The sequence below is a fragment of the Phodopus roborovskii genome, unplaced genomic scaffold (genome assembly GCF_943737965.1).
Source record: "Phodopus roborovskii unplaced genomic scaffold, PHOROB, whole genome shotgun sequence".
Taxonomy (NCBI): Eukaryota; Metazoa; Chordata; class Mammalia; order Rodentia; family Cricetidae; genus Phodopus; species Phodopus roborovskii.
The window spans coordinates 16,102,365-16,125,159 of record NW_026126517.1 but is presented as its reverse complement, the minus strand read 5'-3'; the positions used below and the strand labels follow the sequence as shown (position 1 = coordinate 16,125,159).

The 22,795-nt window shown below is 39.2% G+C and overlaps 3 protein-coding genes across 3 annotated transcripts in view; 2 read left to right on the top strand and 1 right to left on the bottom strand.

The window, feature by feature from the left end:
- Window positions 1-22,795, top strand: part of Spa17 (sperm autoantigenic protein 17) — a 380,810-nt gene that overhangs the window by 229,804 nt on the left and 128,211 nt on the right. The gene's annotated exons all lie outside the window — the stretch shown is intronic.
- On the bottom strand, window positions 1,354-2,295 carry LOC127231535 (olfactory receptor 8B12). Its single transcript, XM_051197118.1, has one exon. The coding sequence runs from the start codon at window positions 2,284-2,286 to the stop codon at window positions 1,354-1,356; it is 933 nt and encodes a 310-aa protein (XP_051053075.1). The 5' UTR covers window positions 2,287-2,295.
- On the top strand, window positions 15,157-16,102 carry LOC127231534 (olfactory receptor 151-like). Its single transcript, XM_051197117.1, is given in 2 exon segments — window positions 15,157-15,219; window positions 15,221-16,102. Coding segments are annotated over 2 exon segments (933 nt in total). The 5' UTR covers window positions 15,157-15,168.

Here is a 22,795-nt window from a genome sequence, read left to right as displayed (position 1 = left end):
TTTTCCTAGGAACTGCCATATTGGTCTCCAAAATGGCTGTACAAGTTTGCACTCCCACCAGCAGTGGAGGAGTGTTCCCCTTTCTCCACATCCTCTCCAGCATAAGTTGTCATTGGAGTTCTTAATTTTAGCCATTCTGACAGGAGTAAAATGGTATCTCAGAGATGTTTTGATTTGCATTTCCCTGAAAGAAAAGGGGAGGAGAGGAAAGCACGTGGGACTAGGAAAATTGATTCAGAGGAGGAATAGACTAGAATTGAGAGAGAGAGACCAAAACAAAGAGGGAGCCATTATAGGTTTCAAGAGAAAACTGACTCTAGAGAAATGTCCAGAGACCTACAAGACTGACCCCAACTAACATTTTGAGTAACAGTGGAAAGGCTACCATAAATGCCCTTCCCTGGTAATGAGATTGATGACTAACTTATCATAGAGCCCTCATCTAGAAACTGATGGAAACAGAAGCAGACACCCACAGCTAAACACTGAGCAGAACTGGAATCCAGATGCAGAGAGAGAGGACAAGACCAGGCTACAGAAATCCACAGACAGCTGACCTGAACAAGGAGGAGCTAATGGGCCCCCAGACTGATAGCTGGGAATCCATCATAGGACAAACTCAGACCCCCTGAACATAGGTCTCAGTTAGAAGGCCTGGGCAGTCTAAGGGACCACTGACAGTGGATCAGGATGTATCCCTAGTGCACGAAAGGACTTTGGGAACACATTCCCCATGGAAGGATACTCCCTTAACCTACAGGTAGTAGGGAGGGCCTAGTCCTTACTCCAAATGACTTGACAGATTTAGATGACCCCTCTAGGAAGGTATCACCCTACATGAGGAGTGTGGGGGTGGGAGGGTGGGAGGGGGTCATGGAAGGGTAGGAGAAAGGGAGGGAGGGACAGAGAGGGAACTGGGATTGATATGTTAAATAAGAAAAAAATAAATAAATAAAATTAAAAAAAAAGAAAAGAACAGCTAATAATGTATTTGTGCATTTCCAGTAAAAAGTACATATTCTCACTTTTTAAAAAAAAAAGAAATATTGAAAGAATAAAGACAGAACAAGGGTCAGGAAGAGCAAAGTTGTGTTAAAAATATTTCTCAAATACAAAATTTGAAATGCTGTTTCTGGCCCTAATGTAGCATGATGGTGATAAAATTGCCCAGTATCCATAAAGATCTAGATTCACTCCCTAGAGCCATAACTTCTCTTCTCCTACAAGAAGAAAACAACTAGACCTTGAGCCTCTCGTGGCAAACTGGTATCTTCTTATGCAAACACAGCTCTTCCATAGGAATATTGCTCATTAACCAATTACACCACTGCAGCTCATGACACTGCTGCTCTGTTAAGAAAATACTCTCCTGACAAGGGTTTTCCTCAGAGCAACTTTGACATCCTTATTTCTCAAGCTATAGATCAGAGGGTTCAACATGGGCACCACAATGGTATAGAACAAGGAAGACACTTTTCCTTGGTCAAGGGGCAAAATGGAAGGTGGTTTGAGGTACATGAAAGCCCCAGAACCAAAGAAAAGACAAACCACAATGATGTGGGAGCTGCAGGTGCTGAAGGCCTTGGACCTGCCCTCTGTGGAATGCATGTGAAGAATGCTAGAGAGGATGAGGGCATAAGAAATGAAGATGGTGACAATGGGCACACCAATGTCAAAGGCCACCACAATAAAGACTACCAGCTCATTTGTGAAGGAGCTATTGCAGGACAGCTCCAGAAGGGGAAGGATGTCACACATGAAGTGATTGACAAGGTTGTCAGCACAGAAGGTCAGATTCATTATGTTTCCTGTATGGGCCATTCCTCCAGAGAAGCCCATCACATATACACCCAGTAGAAGAAGTAAACACACCTGGGGAGACATGGTGACCGTGTACATCAGGGGGTTACAGATGGCAACATAACGGTCATATGCCATGGCTGACAGAATGAAGGACTCAGAGACAACAAAGAAACAGAAGAAAAAGAGCTGGGTCATACACCCTGGATGAGAGATGATGTTCTTCTTTGAGATAAAACTCATCAGCATTTTGGGGATGATGGTGGAGGAGTAACAGGAATCTATTAAGGAAAGGTTGAAGAGAAAGAAGTACATGGGGGTGTGCAGGTGAGAGTTCAGCCCTATCAGGGTAATCAGGCCCAGGTTCCCCACCACAGTGACCATGTAGAAACCCAGGAACAGGAAGAAGAGGGGCATGCGGAGTCCTGGATGGTCTGTCAGGCCTGCCAGGATGAACTCTGTCACAGAGGAATTCTTGCCAGTCATTCTTCTCAGAAGGGAGGCCTGTGTGACAGAGAAGAGGATCAGTAGAGAAAAGGAAACATCATCACCATTGTCACAAATTTATCCTGTCTTTGAAATGGGATGGGGAGGGTCAAGGAAGGAAGGTTTTTACCATTTTCCACAACTAGCAGTGAATGACCAAGTGACTCTACTTTCCCAAAGACTGCCAAAGACTACGCTTTGTCTCCAGGATAAGAGCATGTGTTGTCCAAATAATGAATGCTGAACAGAGTGGTTATCTTTTAGAATCTGAATTCAGTCCATTTGCCATGGTCTTCCCTCTCCTGCCTACATGCAAGTTACTATAATATGTGCCTCTTCTCTTGGATGAGTCTTGACAAGCAGGTGCCACCAGCGAACTATGAGAGTGTCTGCAGTACAATCTCTTAGCCCAGTTTCACAAAGGGTAAACAGTAGCATTATCCTCTAACACTTATTTAGGGGTTACATAAGAATATGTAACATACTATTAATCTGTTATCTTCACTTTCCAGATTAAATAAGTGAGACTACTATAAAATAACCAAAGTCACAAACCCTCCAGACTGCAGGCAGAAGGGGAGCTCTGGCTGTCCCACCCACAGTCTGCATTTATAACTTGTGCTTCATGTCTGATCAGGGTCAGGTGGGCACATACCTTCCTTTATTTTATAGGGATGGTCTGCCTACTGTCTTTCCTCTGAAGTGTTCTGGGGAGCATAAAGATCTGGTAAATTGAAGACAACAGCTTGGAGCTCCAGACCTCCTTTCCCAAGCCAAAGTTCAGAATCTTGGATTTATCCTATAATTCTCTTTGTAATGAAATGCTTGACATACTGCTGTTAACTTATCGATCGGCTTCCTGGAAGGAGGCAGCTCCTGTCCTGACCTGTGGTAACAGGAGAATAAACAATCACTCTGGTTCCCACTCTCGGTGGCCTGATTATGAAGACAAGAGTCTCCCTTGGGATCACTTCCTCAGAGTTACCTTCCCAAAGGAAGCAAAATGTTTCTTTTCTGGAGAATTGATAATTTGCCTTTTTGAAGAATTTTTTTTCTTTCAGCTCATAGTTACCCATTAGTACTCAAGGAAAAAAAAATATTGTGAAAACAATTGCTGCTTCTTAAATACCCTATAATGTACTTAATACTGTGTTCTTGCAATGACTCCTGGCTGTCAAGATCCAAAACACTGAAAACCATAACTTTTTGTGCTTATGTATTTAGGGGTGTGTGTGTGTGTGTGTGTGTGTGTGTGTGTGTGTGTGTGTGTGTCTGTGTCTGTGTCTGTGTCTGTGTGTGTGTGTGTAACAAAAATACTGAAAAAGAGGACATGAATTTGAGCAAGGAGGGGTATATAGGAGCGTTTAGAAAAAGTCTTTATCCTAACCATTAGATCAACTTCCAAATAGAACCCACTGAAAACCATAAGGCAGTGTCTTTAAAAAGGACAAATATGCCCTCCTCCAAATGATGTGACTGACTTTGATGATCCCCCATGGAAGGCCTCACTCTCCCTGGGGAGTAGATGGTAGGTGGGATGGTGGGGGCGCGGTGTCTGTGAGAGGCATGGGAGGATGGGAAGGAGAGGGGACTGGGGTTTATATGTAAAATAAGATTGTTTCTAATTAACATCAATGTAGGAATAGTTTTTTAAAAGCCCACTTTTTTTAACTAGCCCCTTCTTGCCTTTCCCATGGCTTATAGCTTCTTCCTAGCTCCAAAGCAATCCAGTATTTTATTATCTACACCCATGGCAGGACCACTGGGCAGGACGGGAATGGGAGGGGGGTAGGAGGATGGATACTGTTTTTTAAAGAAAAATACAGTTTATTTCAGGCTTACAGGAAAAAAAAGATTGTTTCTAATTCAAATTTTAAAAATATAAAAAATGGTTTTATAAAATTAACAAAAAAATGACAAATAATGTCTCATAATTTTGATAGTAGTGGATGCAGTTGAGAAGATTGTGCAAGGCTGTTATACTTGATCATATTGAAAGTTTTGCTCAGACTTGAATTCATTCTAGGAATTAATAGTAATTAATATTAATCAGAAATCAACAAGAATTATGATTACCCTCCCTGTCATCTCATTTAAGTTCAATGATAACCAAAAAAAAAAAAAAAAAAAAAAAAAAACTCCTCAGGATAGCAGAACTGCCCTCCAAATCAGCCTCTCTCTAAGTTACTAACTACTCAAAATTTCAACTCTACTTCTTTCTTCCTTGGTCTTGGAGCATGTCTTCCAACTGCCTCTTTGGTTTGCCTTTATCTTTTTTGTCTTCTATACCCGATCGCCCAATTCTGCCTTCACTGTCCTTTGTCTATGTCCTGTCTTCATAAATGTCAAAGTCAATCACCATGGAAGCTGAGACTGAAGGGTCTAAAGAGGTTATTGTTCCCTCTGTGTTTCAAACCCGGTTGCTCACTACAAATACCTAGAGTATTATCTACACATTATCTTTCATGTGTAAATCTAGCTTTAATGTTCTGTTGTGTGGGGGGTGTCCCTGTGTATCTGTGTTTGTGTCTGTGTGCAGATACGAGTGTGGGTAGAGATCACAAAACTCGAAAGGGAGCCATGAGAGGAGGAAATGAGGTCTTGATGCAGCGGGGGATAACTGAATACATGCAACCACATGGAAAAGAAGATTTTAGGGGTAGAAAGGAAAATGGAGAAGCAGGGGGTGTAGGAAGTGAGATAAAACAAATTTGAAAATGTCATAGTGAAGCCTAATGTTGGTGTGCTGGCTTTTGAAAATGTTTTTAAAAGAAGATAATTCTTCAGCCTTTTCCATATATCTAAGTGAGTATAACCATTAGAAAGGAACTAAAGCATAGTATCTATAAGGTGACCACTTGTCAACTTGCCTAGAACACTCAAGTTTATGACTGTCATTCTAACAAAATTATTAGTAGTAACAGTGAATCTTAAGTTCTGATGGCCCTCGGCATTCAAAATGTGAACTAACTTCAGTATAAATCTTGGCTTTGTCTATTACTAAATGTGTGACCTTGGTAGGTGTTCAACTTCTCCCTGAACTCCAATCTCTAATCTTAAAACTAATAATAACCATATCTCAAAGGGTGAATAAATGATTCTGATTATAGCACTTAGAAGGCAAAAAGAATTGATTAAATGATATGAGCACTCAGAACTGTCTTTCTTAATAGCAGTGATCCTTTTTATATATGATAATGTCAGAACAGGCTGAAAGAGAAGAAAGGGCAGACAGGGAGAACAGCCAGAAGACTTTCCACAGCAATAAATACAGAAGTATATGGCACAGGAGACATAATAATGGAGCAGCTGATATGTATTGATGCCCCAGTGGTAAAATAGAGATAGATAAGAAAATCACAAATAAAATTTGATTAAGGTTTGAGGCCCAGAAAAGCATAAATACAGCATAAACAAGAAATAAGATTGAAGAGGGCAATTAACAAAACTTTAGGTGAGACTGTAAAGGCAAAGATCAGAAAGAAGATGACAGTGTAAGGTCAGACTATGATAGAGAATAAAGAGATGCATATTTGAAAATTATCAACACAAAGCTAATACAAAAAGCATAGTAATAATAACTTACTCTAAACATGTCTTTAAAGAAGTAATAATTGAAACTAAAGAGCATCCTAAAAGGTGGCCACACACAGGAAGGAAAATTGATATATAGAAGCATTTCAAAGACATGCACATCTAAAAGTGGCTTTCAGAAGTAAAACAGAATGTGAAGTTCAGTAGCATGCTTAACAATGATCCAACACCCCCATGTGAAGAACAGTAATAACTATAGGAACCTTAAAGCTATTTTTGAATACTGTACTCAACAAATGATCAATTTAGCAAATAATAGTGAAATTTAAAAAAAAAAAAAGTTTTTTTTCAGGTGCCAGAGGAGGAGAACATTTCAAAGTTGAAAGGGTAACTATGTCCTAGGGCTGCCAAGAGGACAAACTGGGTATGACCTTGAATTACATCATTCCCTTACTGTTCACTCAGTCTTTAAATTTTTGGCTAAGTGCTTATCTATCAAACACAAGGCCTTAAGTTAGATTCCCAGTACCAGATAAACTGAGTACAATGATACATGTCTGCGATCCCAGCACTAAGAATGTACAGGAAGAAGAATAAGAAGTTCAAAGTCAGCCTTGGCAACTGAAAAAGTTCCGGGAAACCTGGGATATGTAAGACACTCACTGTCTTGATAGATTGATAGATGATAATAAACAATACATACACACACACACACACACACACACACACACACACGTCTAGCTTAGTGAGCCAGTGAATTTAATAAAGTACTTAGAGTAGTATGTCTAACTCTAAGATGGCTGAATCGCCAAAAACTAATCCAAGCATGGCTGATAAGGCACAAAAGCTGTATCCCTGAAGCTCAGTGTTTTCAGGTCAGAAGATCTTTTATCTTTAGCAATTATTACTGTTTGTAGAACCTTGGGAAGAGCTTTGCAGATATTATTAAGTTTTACGAGTTTCCTGAGCCTTTTGAGTTTTGGTTTTGAAGTTTGGACTTTTTACTTCCTCACAACTGATAAGGCTCCTTCAAGTAGGGAATGCTTTGATTCAGAGAAAATAGCCACAAAACAGATGTAATTTCTTAAGGGAATCATCAGTGATTCCTGTAGATGACTGGTGAAGAGCCTTGGCATTTCCACATTCCCACACCCCATACACTAAAGAAATAAAACTAGCTTTCCTAAATAAATTTTAGGTATTTAAAATCTAGACTTTTTAAAGTCCGTATATGTGTACTGTACTTATATCATTTACCTCCATGTCCCCCTTTAAAGCCCTCCTGTGTCCTTTCCCTCCTACCCAAAGCCCTCTCAAATTCACAACCTCTTTTTCTTTCTTGCCTTAATATACTTAATCATTTAATTAGTAATCATATTACTTCCCCTTTCCTTTTCTCCCTCCAACCCCTCCTATGCCCCCTTTCTCCAACCCTTCCTATATTACCCCCTCACTCCCTCTCAATTAATATATATAAATTATAAAATATATGTTAATTATATATAATATTATTATAATTAAATATTATCAATATAATTGTAATTAATATATAATATAGTAATCAAAGTAGAAGAGGCTACTCAGACCTACTGAGATCATGATTCTTAAAGGAGAACTTACTACCACTACTTAACTAGGTCAACATGATTCCTAATACATTCTAAAGCTCATACTTTTACCCATGGATACATATAACTCTCACCTCTCATCAAAGAAGCTTCTCTTTGTAGCTAATGAAAGACCTTACAGAAAACCACAACTAGAAACAATGCAGAGATCAATGGGTCACAACTGTGGGGGAGTCCAACCCCAATAGATACCTCTACAATATAACTACTGTTGCGTGGAAAATAAAAGACCCAGAGACAGATATTGGAGTTCAATCTTGAAGCTGAAGATCAGAAAAGCAAAGCAGCTGGGCACTAGCTCTCACTCTACCTCAGACTAAAAGGTGACCATGGCTCCACCAAACCTCAGACTGAAGCCTCTCCTTAACATGGCTCGAGAATCTTGAGACTTCAATGTCTTCCTATCCTCAATGTGGCTGGAGAATGAATCCCTGATGCTAAATACGGAAGGTCCTGCTCCTATCTTGTATTCCCCTCTAGTGCTGGATTAAAGGCATGTGATCCAAGATGCTGAGATCATCTTTGTGTGAGCTGTTTCTCTTTAAGACTGACTTAATCTTGTGTACATCTGGGTGGCCTTGAACTCACAGAGATCCATCTACCTCTTAATCCTGAGTCCTAGGATTAAAGGTGTGTACCACCACTCCTAGCTTCTGGGTGCTTGGATTAAAGGTGTGTATCACCACCACCTGATCTCTATAGCTTGTGGCTGACTTCGCTTTCTGAATCCTCAGGCAAGCTTTAATAAATTATAAATAATATATCACCACAAGCTCCTACACCGAACTCTTGAGATTTTTTCAACCATGATGCCAGATCACTTGTACCTTTACAGAAGATTTACAAGGTAAAATTTTTTGTGGAAGAAATTAAACAGAAATGTATCACAAAAATAGTGGAAAGAAATCTGTAGGTACAGCTGTCTCATAGCTAATCTTTGTTATAGGTAGCTGTGGGGCCCTGCATGGACTCCTGAGGCACCTTGTGCAAGCCTGAAGCTGTTGGCCAGAACATTTTGCCCCAGAGTTGTTGTTGGTACACTTCCTGTTTTCTTGCCCACCCCCGCATCCTTGGAGTTGTCATTGGTACTCTTCCTGTTTTGCTAACACATACCTGGTAGGGAGCAGCTAAGCCTGATAAGCCTGTTATTTTTCACTGTGCTGTAAGTCAGTATATAAGCCCATTCCATCCCCTCAATGAAGGGCATTCAGCATTCATTAAGCATTCCGACATTGTTGAATGAATGACCCCACTGCCTTGCCTCTTATTTCAATCTCTAGGCCTCCACCCATTCGTGGAAGAGATCGTAGTGTGAGTACTACAGGTAGCTTCACAAATATTTTCAAAATCAAATTATAATCTTAAAATATTACACTGCAAAGACATGTGCTGTTTCATTAATGATAACCTGCCATTTCTGTATTATAGAATCTATAATTCCCAAAACCAAAAAGTAAATCAAGATTGTGCAGTGGGTTGAAATAAAGAAGAGATTAAGGGGGAAGAGAGAGTCAGTATTAAGCACTGAAGGAACCAGATCTAGTCTACAAAGACCTTCTGGATAAAGTGTTCCATAAATTTACAGTCTTCTCTCTAGAACTAGCTACAATTATGAGGCAAGCCAGGAGATAGTGTCAAACATATGCCTTTAATCCTAGCTATTGGAATGCAGAGGCAGGTTGATCTCTCAGTTCAAGACCAGCCTGGTCTACATACTGAGTTCCAGAAAAGCCATGGGTACACTATGGATTTGGTTCTGATTTGATTTCCTCTAGTGGGATATCAAGTTCTCTTCATTTGATATTTTCCTGTATAGAATAACCATTATTAAATATGCCTTGGTCTTGATTGAATTACTTGGATTTTTTAATTGTGTACTTCTGAAAGATTTCTTTACATGTCCTGAGTATAAGTAATTTCAGGTATGGATATTTCTTGATAAAAATGACCTGAGAAAGTGGGGGCACACGGACTGTAAGGATTGAGGCATTGTGCTGGCCTGCCCCTGTCACCTGGCAGAATGCACTCAGGGAGTACCCTGGTCAGCCCAGGGTTCCATGAGTACTAGTCTGCACTCAGGTCTAAAGGATCCCTTTAAAAGTCAGACCCCACCCACTTATGCTCTCTTTGTTTTCTTTGCTCTCTTTTGCTCTTGCTCTTCTCCTCACCTCTCTCTCTTCTCTTCTCTTCTGGTCCCGCTGTCTCGATGTCTCTTTTCCCTTTCTCCTCATTCCTCCTTCTAAATAAACTTCTCACTTAAGCTCTGTCTGCCTGGCATGTTATTCCCTCCACCTTGGTCACCTTCACCTGCTATGGAACCTGCTATGCTCTCCCACGTGGTCCTTTACCTTGGCACCCCACACCACCCACTTCTCCAGCTTTATCCTATAACTGTAACAAAAGAACAACACAGACCACAGTCTGACAGCTGGGGAAACAGTATAAGACCAAACCAGACCCCCTGTCAGTTGGGAGACCAGGGCAGTCTATGGGACCTTTGGCGGTGGAACCAATATTTATCCCTAGTGCACATACTTTGGGAGCCCATTTCCTATGGAGGGGATGCTCTCACAGCCTAAATATATGAGGGAGGGCCTAGGCCCTGCCCCAAATGATGTGACAGATTTTGATGATCCCCTATGAGAGGCCTCACCCTCCCTGAAGAGTGTTAGGGGGTGGGCTAGGAGGTTGGTGGGAGGCATAAGAGGACGAGAGGGAGAGGGAACTGGGATTGGAATGGAAAATAAGATTATTCTTAATTTAAATTTGAAAAAAATATATTTGCTGTATTACGTATGTTGAATCAGTCGGGGTAAGTAACAATCTCTCATAAAAACTCCCTTACAGATTTCAGTAAAGTACCTTTCATTCCTTTCCTCCATGTGATACTTTCTGTGCTGTCCAACAAAGATAGAATAAAGGCCTGTGTTGAGTCAGTTAGATATCAGGTGGCATAAACAAGATACAGATGCAGGCAATGTGAATGAAGTATCAAACAGATGCACAACAGGCAAGCCAGAAACCACAAACTATGGACAGACAGAAGACAGAGAGAAGTGGGGAACTCAAACTTGTACTTGGAGTTAGTCAAATTAATTCAAAGGGTGGTACTTTGTGTTGTTTTCTTTCTTTAATATGACACAGACATATGTTGGTGACGCTGACATTATCTTTATTGTGTTTAGGGCACACAGATTACACTTTAAGAAGAAATACCACACTTAAGAAAACTGTCCCAGAAAGAACAATACAAACATTCTAGTAAACTTACTGAACTTTTTTTTTAAAAGAAGGATGCAAGGAAAAGATGCAGAAAACAGAAAGAGAGAAACAACAGACCCTCTGAGAATTTGTAGACCTGATTCCTTAACTGTTGGAAAAGACCTGGAATCAGTAATGTTCCAGAAGCAATGAGCCTCTCTGGCTCCAGGTTTACATTCCTGGGGTGTCAGTTCCCCACTGAAAGAACCAAGTTCCTTGGAGACATGGATGACTCAGCTCTGAAGGATGAAAACAATGTGATAAATCACAATGTCTTGTCACACCAGATGGCAAGGAAGGTATTAGAGACGACCATAACTAAATTGAGAGACAAATGAGAAGTCCAGAAACCAAATATAAAAAAACTTAAATGCCTGGGGAGATGGCTTAATGGCCAAGAGCCCGCACTGCTCCTGCAGAACATCTGAGTTTGGTTCCCAGTGTGCAACTACCTGTAACTCAGTCTCCAAGGAGAAATCTGCTGTTGCCTTTGCCTCCAAAAGTATTTCTGCTCACATGAACATACCAACACAGACACATTTAAAATCATGACAAGCCAATGTAAAACATAAAAATAAAACTTTAATAGCAAAACCATAGTGATTGGTTTGGATTGAACTCTATACAATGTGTTCACACTAGTGAGTTTAAAGATACAAGAGAAAATGGCGACCTGAGGAGGATATTAAGAACCAAGTCATTTTTTCAAAATTAGGAAAATATATGTTTTTGTCTCAATGTGATAGTAGATACAAGAATAGATAGCACAAAAATAAACATCAAAGTGAATGTGGGTAAACAAGAGAGCTCTGAATAAAATTAACAAGCTATACTGATGTCAATATTCTGAGTAGAGTTTTTCTAAAAGATGTTAAGTTTAGCAACAAGCTCCTACTTGTCCTTCAAGTTAGATCTGCCTAACAAAGGTGCCAGGAATCAGGCTTGAGAGAGAATGTCTTTCTAAGCCTGAGTTACCTCACTTAGCAGTATTCTTTTCCAACAAAGCTCTTTAAAACAAACATTCATCATGATGAATTACTAACAATGGATAATAACCATCATGGCACTGAGAATAGCATTGCTGGTAGTCACCAGGGCCCCTATGGAGATGATGATGATGGTGGTGGTGGTGGTGATGGTGATGGTGGTGATGGTGATGGTGGTGATGGTGATGATAACAACAGTGGTAGTGAAGGTTACGATGATGGTCACAATGACAATGATGATGGGTGGTGGTGGTGATGAGGGTGGTGGTAACAGTACTATTGGTGCTAAAATGTTCATCATCCCATTATTTTCTAAGTTTATGAAACTGCAAGATGACTCTACAGAAAAAAAATACATAACACCCCTGGGAGCTAAACCATGATTCACAGAACAAAAGAAAACAAGAATTGTTACTTTAGAGACAACCAGGTCTCCAGAATGACTAGATCCCAGGAGTTGGGAGATGTGTGTGTGTGTGTGTGTGTGTGTGTGTGTGTGTGTGTGTGTATACATACAAACAGAAGCCCCACGCTCTCAGTCATACCATATCACCTTTCCAAATGGCAATCATGTTTTTTATGACTGGACAGGGCCCATTGAGTAAATTTTTTGATGGATTATACATCTATGTTCTTCTAAAATTTACTGACTATTGAAACCAGACATCCCCTGATTTTCTAGAAAACACTGTTTTACTTCCCTTCAACACAGGTGTTCATTTACATGCCTAAAACCAATATGAGAAATTTTTTTCTCTTGTGGGCTCTTGTTCATAATTCAGTCAATTTATGACCATGTATTGCCCTTCACTTTTAAATGCTTTGTTCTCTGTGTTGTGCTCTCTTCAGAAACAATACTGATCCTCTGAAAGCTTAATAGTAATAGTGAATACCAAGAGTAACCCATAAGGAACTTGTGGTTCTAGTTGGTCTTTTATACTAAAAGATTGAAGCTTCCTGCACTTGTAGCACTTGGCCAGCTAAGACAGGACGATCGTTGCAAGATGAAGGTCAGCTGGGGCTACAGTGAGAACTTGTCTCAAAAAGATCTGTGGGGAAAAAAAAAGAATCAAAAGCTGTGGAAGAAGATCATATATGTGAAAAATTAAATCTAGGCTGTCTGGGCTCATTCTACAAGGTAGCATTCCTATACACACTGTACTGGGTAATAATTAACATTCACTCTGTTTTGATTTGTAAAGCATTTTGATCTATACTAATGGTTACTGAATGTTTCTTCTCACATGTTCTAGAGACTGAGACAAAGGGGATATGTAATGTTTTTAATTGTTTGCCATCCTGATAAAAATTATTCTGTAGGAAGTGAAACAATGTTCAAAATCACACCCATCTCTGACATGTCACTATTTGACTTTAGTTAAGCACTATCACTAATTCAGTGCTTAAACCCTATGATGTAATGACAATGCTCTAACACTCAAAGCAGATGCCAAAGATTTTAAAGATTTTCATATAATTAAGAAAAATAAAGTCACCTGCCTCAGTAGATAGGTCCTCTTTCGGCCAATACTAACAACCTGAGTTTGATCCCTGAAACACACACACACACACACACACACACACACACTCTCATACATACTCACATATACACACACACACGATTTTTAAAAGAAATACAGTTTGTCATCAGTTATCATTATAGTAGCAACACATTTAAACCATTATTTTCAAATGCTACATAAAAATTAGGTGACAACATGTTATCACCCGCATAACTATGTCAACACAGTGCCATGTTAATCTCCAGGTAGCAGAAGTTTATTATTTTTTGTTGCTGTGCTATATTTCTATAGCTATAATGTATATGTACTATGTGTATACTGTAAAGAAAATATGTAATCAAAATTAAGATGAATTTGTCTTACCAAGTAATAACAAAATGATACTCACAGAAAATATACACCAAACGTTTAGTAGAGACAATGTATTTTAGGATCAGTTTTAAGACCACTCGGATTCTTCTTATTATAACATAAGTAATTTACTTAACAGTTAGTACTTTATGTTATTGAACAATAACTACAAAATCATAGCATTAGTCTATGCACATACTAACAGCACACATTTCTTAGCATATAACTGGAGATTTGTAAGGCTGAAAGTGGAGGGGAAGGGGAGAGGATCGTGACAAAGAGAAAGAAAACAGCTAAGTCAGAAAATATTAGTGGGTATTGGGCCAATCACTTAAGCGAGTGACTCACTCATGAAACACAACTGCTATAGCAGTAGAGTCTTCTCACTGTGAAACATACAAACTCTTTTCTAAACCCACAATTTTCAATACCCAAAACCATAGGAGTTACAAGGCTAAGATATAGCTCCATGGGTAAGACATTTATCGGGCAAGCAAGTGGGCCTGAGTTTTAATCCAAAATATCCACATAAAAGCCAAGCATGGGTACATGTATCTGCAAGCCCAATGCTGAGTGTGGACACAAAGGGATCATGGGACCTCACAGACTATCTAGCCAAAACCTGAGCTTTAGGTTCAGTTAGAGACCCTGTATGAAAAAACTTGGGTTGAGTGAGACAGAGAAAAACAACCAATACCCTTTTCTGGCCTACACACACACACACACACACACACACACACACACACACACGCACGCACACACGCACGCACACACGCACACGCGTATGCACATGGACACGCACATGCACACACACTCATCACACATACTACACACAAAATTCCTTTTTACAAAACTGATACTGGGATTGACTTTTGAACAAATGAGAAAATTAAAGAGTACTGCAGAGGTGTCTATAATAAATAACTGTATCAGAAACAATTACAACAGTGAGATTTGTGTTCTATGTTAAGAAATGTAACCCATGCAAGGTAGGACAACACATGCCTGTAATCCCAACAAGCTGGGAGAAAAGGAACAGGAATCACATATTCAAGGATAAGACTACATAGGAATACCTAACTAAAAAAAATAAAAGAAAGAAAAGGAATAGGATACCTCAAAACTGAAGATAAGATTCAATATGGAACTACCAGTAATAACTCATACTTCTTAGAGATATGTATTACATCTCTAAGATATATATATATATATATATATATATATATATATATATATATATAAATTTGGCATTAGTGACAAATAGTGAAATGTTTTTGTATTACAGTCTAAAAGCAGTAATTAAAATTAGCTAGGAAGTACTTGCTGACTCTACAGCACATGCCACTGCCCATCAAATACAGCAGGACAGTGGTAAGAAACACAGAACATAGCCTTGTACTAATCTTCAAAACCTCTGAAACCCCCAGGGACTGGTCCTCTGTCATCAAGAAGCAGGATATGAAGAAGACACATATGCCATAACCAGGGTAGCTCAGCAAGTGTCAAAAGCACAAAACCAGATGCTCCAAGCAGGGCAAGGACAGACCCTCACAAGCTCCTTCTCTCCCACCCCACAGGACTCCCACCCAGACACAGTTAATGGCTGCAGAAAATCACTCCATGGTGACAGAGTTCATCCTCAGGGGACTAACTAACTAACAGGCCAAAGCTCCAGCTGCCCCTCTTCCTCCTCTTCCTAGGGATCTACATGGTCACCATGGTGGGAAACCTGGGCATGATCACCTTGATTGGACTCAACAAACAGCTTCACACCCCCATGTACTTCTTCCTCAGCAGCTTGTCATTCATGGATCTCTGCTACTCCTCTGTCATTACCCCCAAAATGCTCACCAACTTCGTGTCCCAAAGAAACCTCATCTCCTACGTAGGGTGCATGTCTCAGCTCTATTTCTTCCTTGTTTTCGTCATTGCTGAGTGTTACATGCTCACTGTGATGGCCTATGACCGCTATGTGGCCATCTGCTGCCCCTTGCTTTACAACATCATCATGTCTCCTGTCCTCTGCCCCCTGCTGGTGGCCTTTGTCTATGCCATGGGACTCATTGGTTCAACAATAGAGACTGGCCTCATGTTAAAACTACACTACTGTGAGGACCTCATCAGCCACTACTTCTGTGACATCCTCCCCCTCATGAAGCTCTCCTGCTCTAGTACCTATGATGTAGAGATGGCTGTCTTCTTTTTAGCTGGATTTGACATTATAGTCACTAGCCTAACAGTCCTCATTTCCTATGCATTCATCCTGTCCAGCATCCTTCGCATCAGCTCCACTGAGGGAAGGTCCAAAGCCTTCAGCACCTGCAGCTCCCACTTGGCAGCTGTGGGTTTATTTTATGGATCCACTACATTCATGTACTTAAAGCCTTCCACAGCCAGTTCCCTGGCCCAGGAGAATGTAGCTTCTGTGTTCTACACCACAGTAATCCCCATGCTCAACCCCCTGATCTACAGCCTAAGGAACAAGGAGGTGAAGGCTGCCCTGGACAAAACACTGAGGAGAAAACTCATTTGATGCAAATATTAATCTTTGTCCGTGTAAGAGGAAGTGATTATAAACACTTGGAAACTGTTCTCTTCAAGCCTACCCAACTGAGCAGGACACAAGCACTTCTCTCCATGGCTGGGTACATGCCTCATCTCCTTTTCCTCATTCTCATCTTCTCCTCTACTATTTCTGTTTATAACTACTCAAATTTGAGGTCATTTTTCTTATAATTGAGATCTATCTCCACTATATGAGGCCAATGGTAAGCAATTTTAAACTTTTTCTTCTCTGATATTTTCATATATGTATATGATATATATTGATCATGTCCATCCCCCACTAATTTTCTTACTCCTTCCATTGCCCCCAATTTATCTATCTCTCACTTTCATGTCCTTTCCTTTTTTAATAACTAACTGAGCTGAATTAATGCTGCCCATATGCACATTACCACTGGAACATGCCAGCAAATCTCACACAAGTTCATTTAATTAATGGAATATAATTTACTTCTAGGGTACTAGCTGCAAGTGATCCTGGAAAATGCAGTTTGCAGTATTTTTAGCCTGAATAGAATGTTGGTTAAAGGGATAGTGGGACAATCTAATCTAAATAGGTTTTTATTCATTTTGTAATGACCTTTCCCTAACAAGATAGGCTGTGACACAGCTTCAACACAAAACTCTTTTTTTTTTTTTTTCTACCTTTGTGCAAAAACTGTTTAGTTTCTCTCATAAATACTTCTGCTGTAGAAATTCCCTACAGTCAGCACACAAAGTCTGGCACCATGGCTCTAAAAGTTTTTAAACTAATATTAGTATTTTTGGCTGTCTCTGAATCCTGGACAGCCATCAATAAGGTTTCAACTTTCTTGTTTTCTTGGTCCTAACCACTCTGATGAGAGTAAGACAAAATGTCTAAATAGTTTTAATTTGCATTCCTGTGATTGCTGAGGAAATTCTGCATATTTCTCAGCCATCTTTATTACTTCTTTGTAAGGAGTAAGGTTTTTCCGCCCGCCGCCAGTCTTGTCCTGCCGCTGCGCCTGCCCCAATTAACACACTGAGACTCTGTATTTGATATAATTCTGTTGGCCCGTTACTAGTTTCTTATCGGCTAGCTCTGTATTAAGTATTAACCCATTTTTGCTGACCTATGTATTTTCACGTGGTCTTTTCTTACTGGGGAGTGGGGCAGGCATCTGGTCTCCCCGGTCTCTCCATCTTGGCCCCCCTTCCCACTTCCTCTTTCCTCCTTGTCTCCTAGTCCCTCCTATCTTCCTTTCCTATTGGCCAACAGTGCTTTGTTCATTAACCAGTATGAGAAACATTTACAAACTGGCATCTCCCATCACTTCTTTTGAGATCTCTCTGTTCATATCCATGGCCCATTAGGGGTAAGGTTGTCAACTGTTGGCCTTCGTGCCTAAGCAAGTGGAGTACTACTCAGAAAGTCTTTTCCTTCTCACGTCTCTCTCTTATGGAGTATACCTATATACTCTTCAAGCAGTTTAAGCAATTTCACATTGAAGTCTTTGATCCATTTAGAATTTTTGTGCAGGATGATAGATATAAGACTAACTTTATTCTTCTACATGTGGACATCCAGTTTTCCCAGCACCACTTGCCGAAGAACTTGTCTTTGAATCAGTGTATATTTTTGACACCTTTGTCAAATATCAGATGGCTATACTCATGTTTGGGTTTTCTGGTCTGCTCCACTAGTTTAAATATCAGTGGGTTTGGTGTTTTATTTTGCTTTGTTTTGTTGCCAGTACCATGCTGTTTTATTACTAAAGCTCTTCTGGTAATCCCTCTAGCATTGTTATTTCTTCTCAGAATTTCTTTGACTATCTTCAATCTCTTATGGCTCCATATTAATTTTAGGATATTTTTACTGTTTCTGAAGAATGCTGTGGGGATTTTACAGTGAATCTGTAGACTGCCTTTGGTTGACTGGTCACTTTCACAACATGAGTTCTACCAATCCATTAGTATGGAAGGTCTTTCCATCTTCTCGTGTCTTCATCAAGCCCTTTCTTCAGATGTGTAAAGTTTTCATTGAAACAGTCTTTCACCTCCTTGGTTAGGCTTATTCCTAGATATTTTAATATTTGGAGGCTATTGTGAGTGGAATGTTTCTATAATCTATTTCTCAGCATGCTTGTTATCAGCACGTAGAAAGTAGAAAGACTTCTGATTTTTATATGAGTTTTAATTTTGTATCTATCACTTTCTTTAAAAAATGTAGAACATTTCCAGGAATTTTCTGATTGAAGTTTTGGGATCTTTTATGTATAACATCAATTACTAATAGGAACCATTTAACTTTTTCTTTTCCTATTTATATCCTTTTACTTGCTCCCCCCACCCCATTGCCTCTGTTCTGATAATTTCCCAATTTGCATTTCTGTCTCTTGGCCCCCATCTCTAACCTTCCATTGTTAATGGGGTTTTTGTTTTGTTGTTGGTTTTTTTTTTGTTGTTGTTTTGTTTTGTTTTGTTTTGTTTGATCCTCACCTGTGAAGATTCTACCAGTCTTGTGGCTTGTCTGAAATTCATTCAGTCCATTGCCTCCTTCCTTCTTTCCTTCCTTCCTTTCTTCCTTCCTTCCTTCCCTCTTTCCTTCCTTCTTCATTTGTGCCAGAAACAAGTGGAACTGAGTCAAATTGGTTGTTTCTCTTCTGTTTACTTTTAATTTAATTTGCTCTATTTTTTTCTGGTTTCCAAAGATAGAACCTTGAATGATATTTTCTGATCTTTCTCCTTTCCTAATACTATGTAATACTATGCTTTCCTCTAAGCATTTTTTGTTTTGTTTTGTTTTGGATTTTTAAAGACAGGGTTTCTCTGTGTAGTCTGGAATTCACTCAGTCGACCAGACTGGCCTTGAACTCAGAGATTTGCCTACATCTGTCTTCCAAATCCTGGGGTTAAAGGTGTGTGCCACCACCATTAGTTCTTCTAAGTATTTTACAATTTCTTAACCTTTTTTAAATTTTCATTTATTTCCATCTGTGTTTAAATGTTGGGATAGTTTTCTCTTATTTTACAACAATGTTTTTTTTTTTTTTAAAATCTCCACATGTGTTTAGTTTTCCAATCACCTGTTCTTGATTTCTAGTTTAACCATGGACTTGAAAATAGACATTGTGTGATTTCTAATTCTGAAAATCTGTGATGCTATTGTGATAATGCTCAACTTGACAGAAACTATAGTCACCAGGAAACAGACCTCTGGGCATGGCTGTGAGAAGTGATCTTGATTAGATTCATTGAGATGGGAAAACTTAACCACTATGGATAGCACCATTATCTGGCTATGATCCTGGACTATATCAATGGACAAACATTCCTGAAAAGCAGCACACATTTCTCCCTCTCTGCTTTCAAATTATGAATGCAGTGTGACCATTTGTTTCAACTCCTGCTGTCTTCCCAGCCATGATTGCTTATACCCTTCAACTATAAAACTTACTGAGCTCTTCCTCCCTTAAGTTGCTTTTGTCAGAATATTTTATAACAGCAATAAAAATCAATTAAGACATGGGCTGGAAAGATGGCTCAGTGATTAAGAGCACTGGCTGTTCTTCCAGAGGTACTAAGTTCAGTTCCCAGCAACACATGGTGACTCACAACCATGCTTAATGAGATCTGATGCCCTCTTCTGGCCTGAAAGCATACAAACACTGTATATACATAAATAAATAAATCTTTTAAAAAAATAACTAAGATCAAAAATTGGTACTTAAAGGTAAAACTGTTGCTGGGATAAACCTTATCATGTACATCATAAACCATTGAAACTGTTATATGGCAGAAACATAGAAATATTTGCAACTTAGGGTTAGAAAGACCCTTGAATTCTGGAAGTCAAGATTAATAGGCCACGCTGTTAGGAACTTGCAAGAATAATGAGAGAAACAATATCAATGGTAGCCTGGCTCATGAGGTTTCAGAATAGAATAAGAAGTCTATCAGGAAGTGGGTTGGGGTCATTTGTGTAGTATTTTGGTCAACATTCTGTTTTCATTTTGCCTGTATCAGGAGAACCTGAGTGAAGTTGAACTTTAATATAATGGACTAATTTGTTTGCAGAAGAAATTTAAAAACAGGAAAGCATTCAGACTGTTACTGAAAAAGTAGCTCTGACTGTTATAGGCACCACTAAGAGAAACCTATTTCATTGCACTGAAGCAATAAGAAGCATGTACTGAGATCAAAACTCCACCTAGCAGAGACTCCATGTTTGGAAATTCAAATTCATCTAAAGGAAGAAACCCTCCAATGAATTGGTTCACTATTCCTCAAAAGTAACTTCTGGGAAGGTTATTTCCCTTGTGTAAGCATGGAGTGTTTGCCAGAGAATCTAATCTTCACCTCAAGCTTTCAGACAAAATTAACAGCCACATCCACATGAGAGTCATTTTGAAGGCATGAAAGATGCAAGATTAGAGGTGCCATGGAAAGCAACTAAAATGTGTTGTGGTTCAAGTCCCGACAAAGAAGGCCTGAGAAGCCACTGCTTAGAGCAGCGAAGGTAAAGGCAGATGTGGAGTATAAAAATCTAAGCTATTACTCATGTAAGGACCATGGAATGTTCATCAAGTAGGGCTGCAAGTATGGAGTACAGTTGACCTAAATAAGAGGCTTTCCTTGCTGCAGGTGGTAGGGCTGGAGGACTGAGGTTGACTAAACCTCTCTGAGCCAAGCAGACAATGCTAGACATGGGCTAGTCTTTTCCCTGGGTTTCTTTTGGTCATTATCACCTTCTGGCCGTACTCTGAGTCTTTCATTTTGGAATAGGGATACTTACCCTGTGCCATTATATGTTGGTATATTATTTGCCTTTTGTTTTATTTGCACTCACATTAAGATCTTTTGACCTACGAGAGATGGAATGGGGAGATGGAGGATGGGAGGGACAGGGAACTAGGATTATTTTTAATTTAAATTAAAAAATGAATTTAAAAAATAGGTCTTTGACCTTTAAAGAGTTGTTATTCTCAGTAGCTGTGGGAACTTTTCATATTGGACTGTACATTTTATATTATAAAGTTATCGTGAACCTATAAAGGGCAGAAGGTTGTAATTTGGAAGCAGTGTGTTTGGGTGTCAGGTTGATAAGAGGTGGAGTTTGGGTGGTTAATATTAATAATTAACTTGATGGAATCTAGAATCACCTGGGAGAAATGCCTCTAAACATGCTTGTAAGGAATTACCTTGATTGTGTTAATTGATGTGGAAAGACTTGACCACTGTCTAAGACCTTGGACAATATAAATAGAGAAAGATTAAGAGCTGTAGTGTGCATTTATCAATGTCTGGAAATTGTGTGATATTTTGATCACATTCTGACAATAAAGTTTGTTATCAATCAGAGGGTGGAGCTAGCCACTTGATGACCAAAATTAACAATAAAGATTTTGGAGGACTGAGAACAAATAGGAGACAGGAAGTAGTAAGGTGGAGCTGAGGAAGGATCTCAGCCTCTTGGGATGGAGGAATGAAAGAGATAGAAGGTCAGTGATGGCTTCTCCACTGCTTCTCTGATGCAAAGCAAACTTTGTTATAAGAATTCCATTAAAATATCAAACAACATCTGGATTTCAGTTGTGACCATCTGCTCATCTGCTTTAATAATAAGTCCTTTCTCCCTTGAACACAGCAACAGAGGGGGGAAAAAAACCTAAATTCTGTCACTGAGAATTGAGAATTTGGTCTTTCCTTTGTTTTCTCTATTGAGCAAAGCCCAAAAGCCCATAAATTGTTTAGATCAGAAACACATCACTTATAAACAAATTGGAAAGATGCAGAAGAAGGCATAAACGTAGGCCCAAAGACAAACAACATCAAAATATTACTTTAAAATGAGCCAGTGCATTATACAAAATGAATAACGTATGAAAGATCAAGAAACTCAGAAATTGAAAAACTCATAAATTACATAGAACTCATTAAAACAAACTATTAGAAACACAGGAAAAAAGTTTAAGTTAAGGCAAAACGGGAAGTAACAGAAAAAAACAAAGACAACAGTTAACATTGGAAGAAATACAAGCTGAAAAGAAAAAAAAGAGATAGCATAAAAGAGGGAGCTATTATAGGTTTGAAAAGATAACTGACTCTAGAGAAATGTCCAGAGACCTACAAGGATAACCCCAACTTACAATCTGAGCAACAGTGGAAAGGCTACCTTAAATACCCTCCCCTGATAATGAGATTGATGACTAACTTATCTGCCATCATAGAGCCCTCATCTAGTAGCTGATGGAAACAGACGCAGATACCCACGGCTAAATGTAGATATTAATGTAAATGTAGTTCTTAATTAGTCTATAATAAAAAGCCAGACTCAGATATAGAGGAAAATGCTGAGAGATCAGAGAAAATGAGCAAGCCTACTAAGCATCTCAGCAGAGAAGAGAGCAATTTTCTGTTTCTCCCTGCTTATATCCTGCTTCTGCCCAGCTGCATCACTTACTGTCTGTCTGTACAGACCTCCAGACCTCTATGGTTAGGTAGTGGCAAGCTCCATTCTTTGAACTCCAGTTGGGTTTTTTTTTTTTTTTTTTTTTTTTTGTGTGTGTGTGTGTGTGTGTGTGTGTGTGTGTGTGTGTGTAAGAAAGATATCACCACATATTATTATGCTGTATATTTTTCTAATTTGTTATTATTATCATTATTATTATTAGTGTGAGGAATGTGTTTAAGTATGAGT

Excerpts from the sequence above, each read along its gene's own strand:
- LOC127231535 (XM_051197118.1), bottom strand. The coding sequence starts at position 2,286 with ATGACTGGCAAGAATTCCTCTGTGACAGAGTTCATCCTGGCAGGCCTG.